At 40.0% G+C, this 17,812-nt stretch overlaps 1 protein-coding gene across 5 annotated transcripts in view; it reads right to left on the reverse strand.

Annotated features, from left to right (window-relative positions):
* Window positions 1–17,302, reverse strand: part of LOC111659124 (phosphatidate phosphatase LPIN1-like) — a 28,251-nt gene extending 10,949 nt beyond the window's left edge. The window contains exons 1-7 of one of the 5 annotated variants that reach the window (XM_087175547.1): window positions 16,891–17,302; window positions 7,592–7,792; window positions 6,068–6,163; window positions 2,571–2,667; window positions 2,257–2,473; window positions 532–606; window positions 215–307 (exon numbers count right to left, since the gene is read on the reverse strand). In XM_087175547.1, the coding sequence (XP_087031673.1) occupies window positions 215–307; window positions 532–606; window positions 2,257–2,473; window positions 2,571–2,667; window positions 6,068–6,163; window positions 7,592–7,792; window positions 16,891–16,983 (872 nt within the window). In that variant the 5' untranslated portion in view covers window positions 16,984–17,302. Of the gene's footprint in view, window positions 1–214; window positions 308–531; window positions 607–2,256; window positions 2,474–2,570; window positions 2,668–6,067; window positions 6,164–7,591; window positions 7,793–10,612; window positions 10,794–16,890 lie in introns of those variants that run through there. The other 4 variants (XM_087175548.1, XM_023411956.2, XM_023411957.2 and 1 more) reach the window with 4 other exon arrangements.
* Between the last annotated feature and the right edge of the window lie 510 nt (window positions 17,303–17,812).

The raw sequence follows: 17,812 nt of genomic DNA on the forward strand, positions 1-17,812 counted from the left end.
GATGGACACTTGATGTAGATCAGTTTGACCGATAAAGTAACAGTAATCATGCATGCTATACTTCAAAATACTAAAATAAAATAAAACAGAAATCATAATATTCCCAATTCCTTTTTTAAGTTTCCGACCAATTGTATCTGTTTCCTGTGCTTTTCCCTCATGAGTGCATTAATTCATTGCCAGCATTCAGAGAGCGTAAAACTGAAGGTGATACCTAACAAGGGCAGAGTAGTGAGAGGTCTGCTGTGGACAAGAGATGGACAGACCACAGGGTGGAGGGATGGAGAGAGTGTCCTTAATCACATTACTACAGGAAGATAAAAAAGACACAGCGAGACAGGAAAAAACAGAGAAAAGAGGACACAGAGTGGGAAAGAGAGAGACAGTGAATCATGATTATCATCTGCTTATTGTGAGGACAGAAAATGTATTAAAATGCATTGTACAATATGAACAGAATAAATAAGAAAGAGTGCGAAAGAGAAAGTGTGTGTCTGTGTTGTGTGTGTGCATTCTGTGTCTGAAGAATACCTCTTTGAACGTGTCCAATCAGTGCTGGGGTGTGTGTGGGTGATGGCTGAAGACCCCTGATCACCGTACATCGGTCTGATCACAAACATACATATGCAGGGAGATGTCAGTCATATATACATACACACACACACACACACACACACACACACACAATATTCACGCATTGTGCGCACACCATACTTTATAACTACACAGTGCAAAACATGGTTTGTTTACACTCATAAAATGTCCTGAATCAACATTAACAACCTGTTAATACATCTGCAGCCTGTTTGACTGTGACCACGAGTCAAAACCAGTGTTTTCTCATCAAGTACAGTATGAAGCATAACAAGAAGCAGACACATATTTTTGCACGTCTTTAAGGGTCTCAGGAATTTTCACGTCCCGCCATGTGGCAAACCTCCTAAAAAAGCTTGGAGCCCCTGCAGTAAGGACGGCACTGCGAGCCATTATTTCAAAGAGACAGAGCACACTGTGGGAACAGGACAAATCCCTGGAGCGCGTCCAACATGCAGAGCTGGTTTTCACTGGGCTTCACACAGATAAACACGAGCATGCACATACGTGCAGACTCACGCATGAAATCTCCGCTCATACAAGTTGTTTTTTTAAGCACGTGATTTGATACACTGAAATGATTTTACTGAAGTGAGGCAGAGGCAACATAAAATTAAAGGAACATTGGTTTAAAGGCCCTAACAACTTATTTTCTCAAGCAGCTTCTAACTTTGAATAATTGTTTCTGTCATTAACACACAATTTTCTGCCAAATGACGGTTTCTGTTTTTTTTCCCCTGATCCCTTCTCACTGGTTTGATTGTTGCTTTTTAGTCATGAATAATTAATGATACTGAGAAATACTTAAGATTTAAAGTTTTCAAGGGCTGTGACACAGATGGTTTGCTGACACTTTGATTGTTATACAATCATTCTCTGAACTCGGCGAGTCTAACCCTTACTTCTTAAATAGAATTAAAGCACAAATCCCTACAAGAATAAGAGATACTGGCATTTGGTTATAAGTGTAAGCACTGAACCTGAGGGTGGGGCTAGATGATTTTCATGGGATCACTAAAGTCATTTCAACTCATCTTCCCGGTACTTGAATGTTTGTACAAATCGTCATGGCAATCCATTCAGTAGTTGTTTAGACATTTCAGTCTGGATTACACTGGTCGACACTGCCATCCATAGAGCTGCATAGCTGGCACAGCTAAAAATGGACATTTTCCAATGTGAGCATTAACAGAATGTCCTCAGTCTACAGGACTTCTTTGTATTCCTGTCTACTGATTTGGGTGGTGCAAATGCACAAGCCCTTCTTTTAGAAACAACCACTTACACACTCATTTATGCGTGAAAACATATGCACGCAGTCTCTCCACTTAACACAATTAGAGAGCTATTGGCACTCGTGCATCAGCCTCACAAACAACATTGTGACTGCTGACGAAGGTTGTTTATCACAGCAATGGAACGGACTCACTATCATTTAATAACTTTTCAGCCTCCCTCTCTCTGACAAACACACACACACACACACACACACACTAACACAATGACCTGCAGAAAAAGGCACCTCAAACTCCTCTAACAGAGAGAGGAAAGCCCATAATCTTTTGGCTCAGAAACACTGGAAATATTAAGGGATTTCTGCATTTGCCATGACTGAAAGCCTCAAACACACAATCACACATTTTCTCATGCACACACACACACCTGCTGTCGTCACCCTCTCTCTCCTCATCCGAGCTCAAGTCAATAGTAAACATGTCCTCATCCTCCGAGAACTCTTCCCCGCACTCCTCTCTCCTCCCTCCTCCGCCTCCCTCTGGCCGTGCCTTCCGCCTCCTCTTCCTCCTCTTCTTGGTCATCGCTCCATCATTTTGCTGAGGTCCCAGGTTCTGGACAGGAAGTGAGCTGCACGGGGTGGTGTCTATGTGATGCGAGACAGTAGCATGAAAACATAAAAAAAAAAAAAAAAATGCAAATACAATACAAATTCATTTTTTTATTTTTTTATTAGGGCCTACCATGGTGACGAGAACTGCCCCTCCCCAGCTGGGATTCCATTAACTCCTGCCCTGTTGACATGATGGGTGATGTCGCCAGGTAGGATGGAACTACTTCCTGTCAACAGAAGAACATGAAATTATCATATAAGGTCAGTATGAACAAAAATCTTGATTATCTTCTTACTCAATTAACAAGATTTGATGTAAAATACCTGCAGTAATGAGATATTTAAGTCTTGACCACAATGGTGGTGTGATCAACCAACAGACAGTTATTGCCATGTCAAGAGCCATGCCGCTAAAAAATATCATATGTATAGTATTACAGAGTAGAAACGTCGATTGATGAAACAGAAACGCTTATTTTCCATGTGGATCTAAATAATCTGGTGGGAATTTGGGTTTGAGCTCAGATTAGCAAAATCACACAGATTTGCTCATCAGTCTCACTACAGTGATTATACCAGGAAGAGAAAGACAGACACACAGCGAGATAAGTAAGATAAGAGATGATCTGAACAGTGCAGACTGACACATGCTTTGCAGTGCACGTGTCTTAACACTGTCCAACAGCCCAATTCATTTGATGTGAGAGGAAAAGGGACAGTGCTCAGAATGTGCACGACGCCAGGTCACAACTCATCCGCTCTCAGCTCCAAAACCACTTTTAAATCATTCAAATGTTTTTCTGTACCTCAGACTACTACCATAACCCTTTCTCTCAAAGCCACAAATGTTATTTCTGTGCATAGGATTTTCTGCACACTGAATCAAAGTAATACATGTGACATATGTGGATTCTGTTTTCAGACGGACGCTTCAGACCCACTTACAAAAACTAGACGACATGATGTCATACCTGAGACTGACAGTTACTGAGGGAAAACATTTCACACAGCATTTTAAATCCCTGGGATCTGTCACAGGGATTTGTGAATTGAAAGTGAATTGAAACAATTGCACTAATTTTCATGTTTCCACCGTGTGTTTTTATTTTTAACCACAGGTATTCAGAAAGTGTTGATGTTGTAGCCTGTAGATTCATTCCTGCTGGAACATTTGGTTACTGTTTCATGTGCAGAATCTATTTGCCGACACACAAGCTCCAACAAATCCTTACGTTTAACCTTACACCCTGAGGAACAGAGGACAGAAGAAGACTGGGCTTGATGCCAATCAGTTCCTTAAAAATGTTGTTGATCTTTTTACATTCAGATGGGTGAGGTGATAACGTAGACCATTACTGGAACAAAACACTTATGGAGGATAGATAACGTGTGTTTCATCTTGTCGTAGCTTTGGATCCTGTTTGTCCTGCTCCTCTCTCACCGTATCTGTATGTCTGTCTGACGTCTGTCTTCCGGTCTGTGCGGACTGTACACAGATCAGTGGTAGCCAGTGTCTGAGAGCAAGTGACTGTGGAGAAGGTGTATTTGGCAGAGCTATAAATAGCCTCCTGGTGGTTTTCCACTCTGTGCTGGGGCAGTTATGTCAAGGAGAGGATGTGACACAAGACCCAAACAGTATAACAGACATGGTCGAACAGAATTTAATAACTGTCAGTCTTTCTTTGAATTTTCTGGGGCATAAAAATTAAAAGTCTTTGTTTTCCCACAATATTGTTACAGGACCCACTTTGAAGAGAAACTATGGCACCTACCAACTGCTGGAGAGGGGCTCCTAATCTTTGACAGAGACAGTAAGTCAAATTGAGTCAATGTAATGAGAAAAAATTATCATTATCAACCCCCCCCCCCACAAACACACACACTTCCCATGAATCCTTGCTTATCACCTTTCACAATCATTTGATTCAACCAAAGGAAATGTTCCCACGCCAGATTATTTTCTGCTGTTTGTGCTGCACATACTGTACTTCCAAATACGTATGCTTTACGTTGGTTTATTTCCAGGAAACCAAAGTCATGCTGGTCAACAGGATGCCACAAGGGGACGGAGGATCTTGTTCCTTGTTGTCCTCAGCTTATATTTCAGATGCTTAACTCTTCATCTGCTTTTATACAAACAGAGTCTCTCAGCGGATTGTTATGTGATTTTGCTTTCCATTCAAAATAGACATGTCATTTGAACATATGTCATTTGAGTGGTAAGGTCATCCATCTTTCTGCCAAGATCCCCATATGATCATATAATTTTATCTGCGTTACATGTGCACATCTTTGTTTGTTTTTTCCTTTCTTTCTCCTCTTGGTGTCTCTCCCCTCCATATGTTCTTTATACTTACTGTACTTGTTATTGTTTGCTTGGCTCACTGCACTGCCTTGCTTGAAGTTGAATGGAGTGGTTTAGCACTTGCACTGCAGGGTTTCAATGGGTGAGGCTTATTTGTCCGGTTTACTAAGGGCCTTTTCACACTGAGAATTTCAACGTGGCTCTCAAAAAAACACATGATTGTGCAGTTGCTTTTGGCTCTGTATTTTCCACAGTGCACTTTGATGCCGTCTGACAGTGCATCACATTGGCCAATTGAATACAAGAAAGCACACATACTAAGTAGAGTACATTGTAGCGAGCACCTTGCAGTATCTTGATGAAGTAAAATATCTGTGCTGCAATGACAATCTTTCCAAGGTTGTAAAATCCATCCTCAAAGCAGTATCAACAGCTGGTTCATATTTCGCCTTCTGCCTTCACACTGTATAAACACACTCATACCAAAGTAGGACATTGTGATGTAGTGCCAGGGGTTGCTTTCCAGGCATCTTTGTATATAAAAATCTACAAAACTTTAAATAGTACAAAATATTCCTTGCCATTTTAAATCCACATTATTTATGCGAATTTTCAGTTTCCAGTTTCCAAAGTCCACCCTGAAGTTGATAAAAGAACTTTTACGCTGCACCCTCTGCCTGAAACCCATAGCACACACATACTAAAACATAAAATGACAAAATTTGCTGAACACAGCTGAAAAAACTGGGTGCTCTCTCTTCTGTCTGCTGATGTTTTATTTATGTTATTCTTACAGTTTTAGAAAGTGCATGATTATGTAAGAAATTATATTTGGTATATTTTGTGTCTGTCTTATTTTGTATTGCCTATAACTCTACTATCTGCGCCAGGACACACCTGAAAAAGATATATTCAATCACATTAAAGCTTTCCAGGTTAAATAATTGCTAAATAAAATCCAAAAAGCTTTGAAAAATGTTTTGCAGTTCCAGCAGCTGTCCGGCAGAACTTGGTCTCTTGCTTTATTCAGGCTACAGGGAAGGACAGGCGCATTTCTGCCTCCCCTGGACTTGTCTGGGCATGAAAACTAGCAATCAAGCAATTAAAATAACAATAACATGTGTTTTCTGGATTAATCAGTAAGTAGTGAAACCAGTTAGAACCTCCATAAAGCAAGAGGGCAAGAATTTAATGAGTCCAAATCAAGCACTGCCTGTATTTTAGCTCAGGCTTTGCGACCTTCACGTCAGTAAGTTATGTTCCATCCTATATTTGTGCATGCTTACAGAGTCTGACAAATGACTCTGTCAATCATTACTCACCAGCGTGTTCTCTGTCTCTCTGACGAAGAAGGCCTCTCCATTCTCTCCCAGCTTCATGTGCAAACTGACTGGCTCCCCATTGATCTCTATGTCCACCTGCAGAATAACAGAATAAAGAGAACTTTAACATGTTTTAAACCTCATTAGCATGCAGCAAACTCAACCACATTTTGTGTTGACATACTCAGTAACTTTTGATTTTGTAAATCAATATCCATCTCATCTAACAGATAGCAAGTACCATAAGTATCTTCCAGCTCTGTTCATCACACCTCCTCTCTTTACCTCTCAAATGCATATACTATCAATCCTTTTTAATGTACTGTAATGCAGTACTGTTTAACTTCAGAGTAACATTTATGCTATAATGTTCCTGCATTACACATTAAACTTCATCATAATTTTGCTCCGTGCTTTGTTGAGTGCTTGGCCCTTTGCTCTTCTCCCTATACATGCATGATTGTACAGCCACTCACAGCTCCAACACCATAGTGAAATTCACTGATAACACAGTGGTTGTGGGGCTGATCAAGACCAACAACAAGGCAGCCTTTTGGAGAGCGGTGGAGGGGCTGGGATTGGGCAACAGTCTGGTCCTGAATGTCTCCAAAACAAGGGAGATGTTGGTGGACTTTCGAATGAGAAAGGCAGACAATACAGCACGTACCACTGGAGATACATGGGACTAAGGTGGAGAGTGTGTGTATTCATAAGTATCTGGGCATATAAATCTCAGAGGACCTGACTTGGTCAATGGACACAACTAAGCAGGTAAAGAAAGGGTAGCAGCGCCTGTACCATCTTAGGTGGCTGAGAGAATTCAAAATCTCAGTGCTGCAAAAAACTTTCTACACTGCTACGAATGAGTCGGTGCTCTCTGCTTGTATCACAGCCTGGTTCAGCAACTGCTCCTCCCAGGATAAGAAGGCATTGCACGTGGTGATAAAGTGTGCTGAGCGTATCACAGGGACTACTCTGCCCTCCCTCGAGGACATCTACTGTACATCCTAATCATGGTCTGTTCCGGTGGTGACCCTCCAGCAGACGTAACCACTCCCTCAAAGCAAGAACTGAGAGGCTGAGAAGGAGCTTTTCCCACCAAGCCACACGGGATATAAACTCTTAACTACTGTCAGCTTTTGCTACATGCTTGTTTGGATGCACATCCTGGCAACAGAAGGTCTACTTTTGCTGCTTTTATATCCGTATTTGCACAATCTTGTACTTACATTATTTGTATACTTTTAATACCTTTTATATTGTACTTTTTGATTCAGATTTTTTGTGTGTATTTCTTAAAATGTAATTATTTATTTCATTTTTTTCAGCACAGTTGGTGGTCAGGGCAGTTGAATTTTCACTGTAGATTTAATCAGTAAAAGACCTGAATACTTTCTCCCCCACTGATTAAAACTCTCAAATTACCTGTACACACAAACACACTGTAGATACAGATGAAAAGCAAGAAAAAGAGTCTTATTGTGAGGGAAGGTGTGAGGGAGGGAGGAAGCACTCTAATCTCACCACTTTCTCACGGGACCGCAGAACACCCATCTTGCCAAAGCGGACGTGGAAGGGGGAGCACTGCAGGGAGCCATCAGGCTGCCGGACTACGATGACATCTATACATCCAGACAGCGTTGCAGGGTTGAGTCCTCTGTAGAGCTCCTTGACCTGCACAAACACCTGGCCCGCCAACTGACCCACATAGTTCATGGTCTGTAACTGGAGGCAGAGAGGGAGAAAGAGGAGAAAGATGATAGTTCTTCTACTTATTCTCTTCTTCTGTCCATTAAATAAGGCTTTATTTACATTTCAGACCCTTAATATAATGGAGAGCGCACTCAGTAGCGGGACAATGGACCTCTGATGGACTATAGTCCTGCCACATTAAAATACATTATTGATCCACTGAGTTCAGTTACTGCCAGCACATCCCAGCCGCTCTTGCAATCTCGGATGTTAGGCAGGTTGCTGACACAAAGAGAGTCTTCACATTCTTCTTTCTATTCTTGTGGTGTTGCTGAGCGTGGGTTAAATTTGTGGGTGTGATTTCTGTGTGGATGCATGGATATGAAAACATTCTGCTTTTCCTTTTTTCTTTCTCTGTGTGTTGAAATCAAAAATCATAATGGAAACACAAAAGTGCCTTTTATTCTGTGCAATGCCAATACATTCCATCAGGGACGAGATTAATCATGTGGTGCAGTGACAGTCTCTCTGAACCTCAGCCTCTAATGCTCTCTGTTTAGAATGCCAAACACGGCCCTGGAGCGAGACACACACAGGGAAATGCATTCACTGGGCTGCGAGATGGGAGGCTGTTGATTCAGGGAGGATATTTTAAAAAAAGAGAAGAGAAAAGAAAAGAAAAGAGAAAAGAGAAAAGAGAAAGAGAAAGAAAACGCATACAGTATCCAAGAGAAGTGAATAGTATTGTTTAAACTTTGTTGATATTTTATGCTTTTAAACAAATACAGAAAGAAAGAAAGAAAGAAAGAAAGAAAGAAAGAAAGTGGGGAGAAGAAGACGAAGCTAAGAGGATATCACTGTCTTGTCTGTAAAACAAAGTGACCCTTGAAATCTGCACCTGCCACCTGCTTATGCTGACTCAGATACTGGCATCTTCTATCTCCTCTTCTTTCTGCTCCTTACACAAACACACACACAGACACACACAGACACACACACACACACACACACACACACACACACACACACACACACACACACACACATCATTACAACGTGCCTCCGGGACAGATGGTCTAATATTTTGGCAGACCATGTAAGAACACTCTAATGATGAGGATGATTTGTTAACACGCATCAGTTACTGTGAATCACAGACTGGGGCTGTTCTGCTCTAATGACCCAGCATTATACTGTATGTACACACAAGAGCTGCATGATGAGATAGTCATCACAGGCTTGTCCTGACCAGCCTGCTGTAACAACACAGCAGAACACTGTCACTAAACCAATGATTACACTCTGTCCAGACTTAGCCTCCTAGTACCTCTACTTAAATCACATCAGATTACAATGAGGTTTTTATTTATACAAAAATATCACACGTACATAATTCATATAAACAGACTCTCAAACAGGTCACTCCAAATTAAAACAAACATATTTTTCAACCAAAGCAATATCTAGCCACGCAGATAGTTTTGATTTTCATGGGGGACTATTTCTTCAGGAGTGAGTATTTCCAATTACACTGCTCATAGTGAGGATTACCCAGCGCAACTAGGACATTTGTTTCTGGAATGACACGTTGAAAGCATAAAAAACAAAAATCTATTTACCTTTATTATTTGGGGTGGATTTTTTTTGTCATTTGAGTCACCTGATCCTTTAATCTCTTGCTGTGACTTATAGTTCAAGAACTGGTAGTGAGATTGTTTGACAATGTTTACATAATAATTTGACCCCTTTGTCTCCCTCTCGCTCCCTTATCTATTTATTTTCTATGTCTGTGACAAACAAATACAGTATGCACATGCATATTCTTGGGCATGCCACTGAACTGAAATCACAGTCAACTAGGCCACGTGCAGACAGATGGGGCCATTCATACACACACACACACACACACACACACACACACACACACAAACACACACACACACACACACACACACACACACACCAACTAACATACTCTTCCAGGACTTTGGTGAACAGCCAATCACAGTGCCCCTCCATTATGTAATAGCCAATCACGAGACAACTCATAGGGTCACTCAGTGGACTTGCTGTATTGTTTCAGTAAAGAAACAACAAAACATTAAAGGAACCTTGTCTAAATAGTTGCTATTATTTCTGAGGCAGGTGAACAACAACATTGAGTCAGAGCTACATTCACAGTGTGTGTCTTACAATCCCCACAGAGGTTTCTGTGTTAAAAGTAAGTCAGTGTAAAACTTCAGCTTCCGTCTCACTACAGTAAGGACAGTGACACCACCAGGAAAGGCAGACAGGGGAAACAGAGAGGCTGAGGGATTTGCAGACAGATGATGATGTGTGAGAGATTATCCAATTAAATCAATTTAATATGACTGGAGCAGCAGTCTGACATTCCAGTATTACTGACTGTTACACCTAAATGACATCTATTCATTGCTTTTTGATAGCGTTTATAATTTCATATACATGTTTACCTATACATAACCTTCTCCTTCCTCTTCTGCACTAAAAAAAAACAACACAAATAGACCAAAATACAATTGATTTTTGGACATGACACCCGCTATGATGAAACTGAAGAAAATAAAAGAACCTAAAGAAAAACGCTGCACCAACATGACGCTCATAAACTGGTCGTAGTATCATCTGTGGCCTGTGAGGCGACATGTAAACATCTGCACACGGGGTGAGGTTCTGCAGTGTGCACGGGAGCTCTGCCTTCATTCAAACAGCAGCAACACAAACACCACCGCGACATCGGGTTAATATTGAGCAAATAGGTTTTAAGAATTCTTAAATCCTTGGGTATGTCCTGACAGCAGATTATATGGTTGCGATTCTGTCTTCACTTACATTATTTATTCACGTCGATTCTCGCTCAGGGAATTTTCCGCCATTCAAAATTGTCCACCAAACGTCCTGTGCAGTTTTAGTCCCGTTAAGTGTCAGTCCTCAAATCACATGTTGTCGCTTACAGACAGCCTCGCTACGCTTTTACTGGCATATGATATTGGATTGTCCGCTCGAGGCTGTTTCGCTATTTAAACCGCGGTTAAAATATTCCTCCCTCTGCCACCGGACTGCAAACACAGACAGACCCCATTGGCTGAGCCGGCGGTGACGACACACAATGTTGCCTGAAAATTTCCCTCTTAAAATCATCTACAATATGATTATATGATGTCGGTATTTATAACTCATATATCTTCCCTATAGGCTATATTTAATTTATTATTGGTTAATAAATCATTTATTTATAGGCTATTTTTGAATGAGCCCTAATGAAGACATAATTTTGGATTGCTATAGAGACTAGAATTTATCCTCTTCCATGACACTTGCTGTGTCTTTTCAGCATTAATTTAACAGACAGGTCCCTCCTATCCACTGTTTGACCTCTAACTTTGTGGGAAAGGGCTGCAGGACTTCTGGGCTTAAGGTATTAACAATGTACTAACATTTACAACTGCACACTTGGACTACTGTAAGAACCCTTTATTAATGATATATTAACATGTATAATTATAGATGACTTACTGACTTTTGCTGATTATTAGAAAGTGTAAATGACGGATGCCGTATTAAAAAGTGGCACCCAATTTATTTTACTTTTCTTTCTCTGATGCTGAAGGTCTATTGAGTAGGCGAGTGAATGTGTTGCATTCCTGTTTTCTTAAATTGGAGTGGAAAATATGCTGTAATTGTTGTTGTCAATATTAATTGTAAGTGAAAGGATTTCTTTTTTTGCCACTGTGCACTGTGCCCTCAGGCAAAGTCAAACAGGGTCAAACAGGGTCACTGACCACAGCTCATTAAAGCTGCACATTATTATGTATAACATCTAACAATAAGTGCTTAGTTTTCATACATTAAGTTAAAGGCAGGGACAGTATCTGAGGCCGCATGAGGTTAAATGAGAATCTTCAGTGGGAAAGTTTACCGCTGTTATGTTTATGTTGGTTAAAGCATTATGTTCCCCTTAATGTTGATGCTCTAAAATTCCATTCTGTATCAGTTCCCATTTTAACCATAAAAACAATAGTAAACAACATGTGAAAACATAGTTACCCAGACCACACACTATGAACTACATTCTGCAGAGTTGGCTAAATCTTACAATCATACACACTTACAAAATTATTGTATGACTGAAAGAAGAGCACCAGCAAACAGGATCTTGTTTGTATTATGAAGAAATACAAGTCCGTGTGGAGCAGAGATAAGAATAGCAGTGACATTCAGGCGGCATCTGTATTTGTGCAATGTACTGACTGTGTCTCAGTTCTCAAAATGTAATATGGTAAATATGAGGCAGCGGCCAGTTGGCATGGCTTAGCATTAGTACTGGAAAGAGGAGGTAACAGCTCTGTCTGAAGATATAAATCTGTCTCATTTTGTTAATAAAAATCATAGTGTAAAAAGGAGGTTGTCAGGCAATAAGCTAGGCTAATTAGCTGCTTCAGTTTCATAATGAAGAGATAGATTTGAATGGTATCAGTCCTCCCATTTAAATCTCAGTAAGAAAACTCAAACTGTCAAACTATTCCTTTAAGCAAAAACATAATTAAAATAACCTACATGCTATTCAACATATATAATGACAGCTATACCGGTAAAATTGTAATGAATGTATGTAGCCTATGGTATGAGTTAGAGAAAGAGAGAAGCCTGAAGAGAAGGTTTAGTCTTTGCTAACAGACAGATAAGATGATGCGTGTAGCATCTTTATCCTTCACTGTCCTGCTGTACATCACCTGTGTTTTTATTGCTTATCAAAGTACAATATGTGTAACATGTAAAGTGCTCCTGGCATGGCATGGCATGTATGTGCCCTCTGGAGAAATAGAAGGAGAAGGCAAACCTGACAGATACTGTCACGTTAATCAAAGAGGGATAATAAAAATATATGTTTATGAGAGAAAGTGACAGACACAGGGACAGAAGTTGACTAAACAGAGTGCAGCGGTGTCTGATGGTAACTGCAGATCAATCAGATAAACCAGAACACATATAAATCAGCTGTCAGTTCATGGCACGTTTAGACCTGTTCAAATAAATATGCAAATATGCATTGACATTAGCTATGACGCTTCAAGAAAAAAAACAAACAAACAAAACTCCTCAAAGTACCTGAAAATACTCTGTGCAGGAGATCCTACTTTGTTCAGATGCATAACATATTTCTTTCTACTAAGATGTTCTAAAGTCCAAATCCAAATGAGATTTCTAACCATAAATGTTTGATTTCATGATTTTGATAACTGCTGTTTATTGTGTCTTCATCAGGGGATTTGTATCTTTAATGCATGGCTTCAAGCCAAATTTCCTTTGGGATAACAAAAAAGTTACATAGTATAAACACTACTTAAACGTCACTGATTTAATTTCACTACACATGGACTGTGTTTTTCTTAATAGTTAGTAGTTTAACAGTAATATGTTCCTGACCTCTATAATCTGATTATAGTAAGGTTATATAAGGTGCTATTCCCTGACTTGGGTCTCAGGTTGTTTTGTTGTTCTTCAGTGATTCTAAGAACCAGTCACAAAGTTACACACACATCCAACTCCTCCTGTTTGTTATTCTAGACCTCTTTTAGACAGTGATAAAACAATACACACACACACACACACACACACACACAACATAACTTTCTCAACATGTGCACAGTGAAAGAATAGTAGATGGAACATCTCTCGAGGAATGAGGGCCTGGAGAGAATCTGTTTTATATGTGTGTGTGTGTGTGTGTGTGTGTGTGTGTGAGAGAGAGAGAGAGAGAGAGAGAGAGAGAGAGAGAGAGAGAAAGCGAGAGGGAGAAAAAGAAAAGTAGAGCAAGAAAGATAGAATGTGTGTGTGTGTGTGAGTGTGTGTGTGTGTGTGTGTGTGTGTGTGTGTGTGTGTGTGTGTGCATGAAACTCCAGTCCCAACATGTGATACAGTTCCTGACTCTCTGAATCAATTTGTGCTGTCTGTCAATACACAAATACTTGTGCTGCGTAGCTGCACTGAACACACACACACACACGCACACACTATCAACACCAGGCAGCCGGAGCGGGAACAAGGAAACACGTGTTGGGGTTTTTCTAAGAACTGAGTCATTCATCAGGGAGCAACAAGTAGCCAGCCAGAGGGGGAGAGGGAGGGGAGAGGTGGGACACTCAAAGAGAGAGAGAGGAGAATATGGGGACAGAAGAGTAGGCTAGAGAGAGAATTTGCAGAATGTTAATGTTTGTGTGAATTTGGATGCATGGCAGAGAAAACAAGTTGTAGAGGTGAGGAGAAGAATTGGTTTACTTCAGGGTTCAGGGTGGATTCAATGTGACTTATGGTGAATAAAGGAACATTTTCAGTAAAGACTGAGAGACAAGCAAGTTTATTAACTCAGAAAATAGACTTTAAAGGAATTAGCAAAACTATATCCTCTATTTTATTATATTCATCTTCCTTCTCTCAATTTGTCCTCTAACTATTTCCATATTAATTCCTATCCTTCATTAAGTCTTATCTACGATTTAAAGATAGACTTTATTTTTCTATATAATATCAAATTATTAATTTTAGACGTATTAAAGTAATTAATAAGTAATTAAAAGACATACTGTACATGCAGTGTTCTGCACTAAACAGCTCCCTGGGCTGAACCTAATTGAATATTTATTGCGTCACATTGGTTGCATGTCTATGAATGAAACAGAAGCATATTTAAGTGTTAAGACAATGAAATTGTAAACACTGACATAGACTGTACTTGATTTCATTTATTACAACAGATGTCTGTATGACCTTCTGCTTTGTTTGTTTTTGTGGCTGGGTTAATATTTGCTCTTTGCATTCATGAACTGTATGTTTCTGTGTAAGCATGTATGTGTGTCTGTCTGTCTTCTGCATATTTGTGTTTGTGTGTGGGTGTGGGTGGGTGCTGGCTGATATCTTCTGTATTGCTGCAGCTATGGCCCTTCAGTGTTACCTCATGTCTAACACGTGAGAGGGAGAGAGGGGAAGGAAGGAGGTGGTTCGCTGAGACCGGGGTAGCCTGATCTCTCCCAGGAACTCTCTCTGAGGTCATGAAGGCATTCATTTCATCACCTCAGAGACAGGGGTGTCTCTTGGGGGATGGGCTGCATGAGCCAATCAGAAGCCTTCCTGATGCACACATCACAAATGAACTACTGAACCCGCCCCCAATGTTGAGTCTTGGCAGACATCGTCCATGGCTTTAGAAAAATCTGATTACTTTGGTTTCCAGGGCCAGACATGGCTGGTTAAATCTGTCTTACCACTGCCACCAATCCTGTTTTGACCTGAAGAACAACATGTCTGACATATGCTGGAACAAATATCTGCCTTTTGGTTGATTACTTATGGAACAGACATGATTGCTTTTCATTTAGTACATAAATTGATCTTAAAAAAGGCATATCTTCTATGCTGTTCACCTCTTATCCTGCTTAGTGAAAAACACACTGTTAACGTGGTCGCTCACTGCTACGGGCTGACTAGAGGATAGATGTAACAAATCTATATTATGTAAAGTAGTTGTTGAATTACAAAGTTTATTAGCATCATAAATGAGTCATAATTTTGTCTATACATATATAGACATTGTGTTCTCTCTAGTAATACAACAGGCTATTGTGAAGTTTATCTGTTAGTTGCTCTCCCATTGAACTGAAGGTTGAGAACAGAAAAGATTTCCAAATTGAAGGTGTATATGCATCAGTTTAATCAGACAGTTTAGTACAACACTGGCTTCTCTTTAAATTTTTGATCCCAATAAACATAATAATTTTACTTTCTGTATGTTTTTTGACTGGACTTGAGGATATATTTGCATTGCCATTTTAGCTCTTTATTGATTAAACTCATGATGCACCAAGAAGGCTGAAAAAAAGCTTTATATGTGGTTATAGGTTTTACAAGGTTTGTTTATGTTTACACTGATCATAAAAAATGGAGCTAAATAGACAAAGGCAACAAACAGCTCAGTCTTTCCCTCCAAAAAACACTTTAAACATGTGAGACTATGAATGATCTAAAACTCTGAATACCATTAGACCAAATAGACTGACAGAGAGCAACAATAACCAGAGGAACAATAAAATGTAAACAATTCACTTCAGTTAAAGATTAACTTAAGGCACATATGTTCCAAAGGAGAAGCAGAAAATGTGGAGATGGTGCCTGAGCCCGCAGATCAACTCACAGGCCGCAGCATGGTGGTAGGACTATTATGTAATAGCCTCACTAACTGTGGTGAAATATAGCTTTATAAGTACCTATGTGGGCTTGAGGTCATGCGTGGAGATATGAGCTGTTGATCCAGCACATGGTTATACTGCACACACAGACAAAAGCCCACACACTCTGTCCGCAGAACCAGCATACCCACACTGTAAAGTATATGGCTGTACAACGGAAGAACACAAACAAAGACACACAGGCACATACTTCATCTCACTGTTTCTCACGTTTTATATTGTGTGTCATTGTTTAATCTTGGTGCAGTCTTTTACTTTGCTAATTAGGAGAAAAACTTTGTCCAATCCTCACTAAAACTGGCACAGATGCTCTTCAGACCAAGCCTCACAAAAGTTATCATATGGATTTTTGATTTTTCTAAAGTGTTTGTTTGTCACAGCCAATCACAAATTGATGCAAAGTCACCAAACAGGAAGTGAGGTCATATCTCAGCAACGCTGACTCAGTAAGAAGTTTTTTCATTTCATTCCCGTATTTCCCCAGAGGCTGGGGTTTCTTTTTTCTGCATTGAGTAGAAACAGAGCTGCCACAGGTACAGTAATTGTGCTTGTGGACCTTTTATGACATAAGTAATAGTAATGCAGCAAAACATGGATTGGCAAGGACAATAAAAATAGAAAACATAATTACTTTGAAATGGTCGCCAACTGTCCTGAACTGATGCAGCCTCTGTACCAAATTATTCTTGCATTAGCAAATTAGTTTTATTCTGTTTATTGATTAAAATAATGCACCCCATCTGATTTCAATACAAATCCACAGTACAAGACAAAGATCTGCACAATGAGATCTTTTGTTTCATTTGACCTATAATACTCTCAACTATACAGTGTACACTTGAGAACACATTATTTTAGTTTTGTTACCCAGGACCAGCTGTCATTGGGGCTGTCATCCTCACTGTGGCTACTGAAGGCTTGCTCTTGCTCCTCCATGAGGGTCATGGCTCCATGTCGCATGAATCACAATCCTGAGCTGCTGTAGAAACTCTACAGTGAAATATGTTGTGAACAGTCTCAGAACATGTCAGGATATCTGGAGGAATCCTTGTGAGTGGTCCAAGCAGAAATCTTGTGAAAAAACTGTACAAAGTGAGGATGGAAAAAGGAGCTGGTCTGTCCTTCAGAGACATTCGATGTGTCAAAGATTTGTGTATATTAGTTGTTGACTCTTTCCTGGTCAGCTTTTTATAAAATCCTTGTTGTCTTGTCTGTTTAACACAGTTTGACAATACTAATAAAATATTGGATGGATATAGAGGGCTCTTTGAACTCTGAAGGTCCTGCGCTACTAATTCAGATAAGATCTCTTCAAGATGGTGAAGAAACTGTTCTGCTTGGGTCTGGATAAGTCCTGTAAGTCTTAAATCTGTGGGACTGGTTGAGTGAGTAGCTGGTGCTTGTTAGACATGCAGTGAGTGTTTTAGACTAAATTTATCAACAAGTGTGTTCTGGGAATGGAGTACTTGGAGGAAATCTGAGAGGGTCCAGAGTTGCTGGACTCTCCTGCAGCTTCAGGTGCCCATCTGACACCACTTACTCTACACACACACACACAGTCCAGCAAATATACCTACATTGTGGATTTGTGGCAATTGATGATATATGACAGCAACATTATAAATAACCCATCAGTGAAGTTTTTCTGGTGGTGTTTCCTTTCTAAACAACGATGAATGTACAGACTGTTTTCATTTTGTGTGAAGCACTTACTTTGCCTGATAACATAATAAAAAATGTTATTATTTGCAAGAAAATCCAGAATCACCTTTCATTTCACACACACACA

Source organism: Seriola lalandi, unplaced genomic scaffold (assembly GCF_002814215.2).
Source record: "Seriola lalandi dorsalis isolate HSWRI2012SDOR001 ecotype SW California unplaced genomic scaffold, Sedor1 jcf7180002054474, whole genome shotgun sequence".
Lineage (NCBI taxonomy): Eukaryota > Metazoa > Chordata > Actinopteri > Carangiformes > Carangidae > Seriola > Seriola lalandi.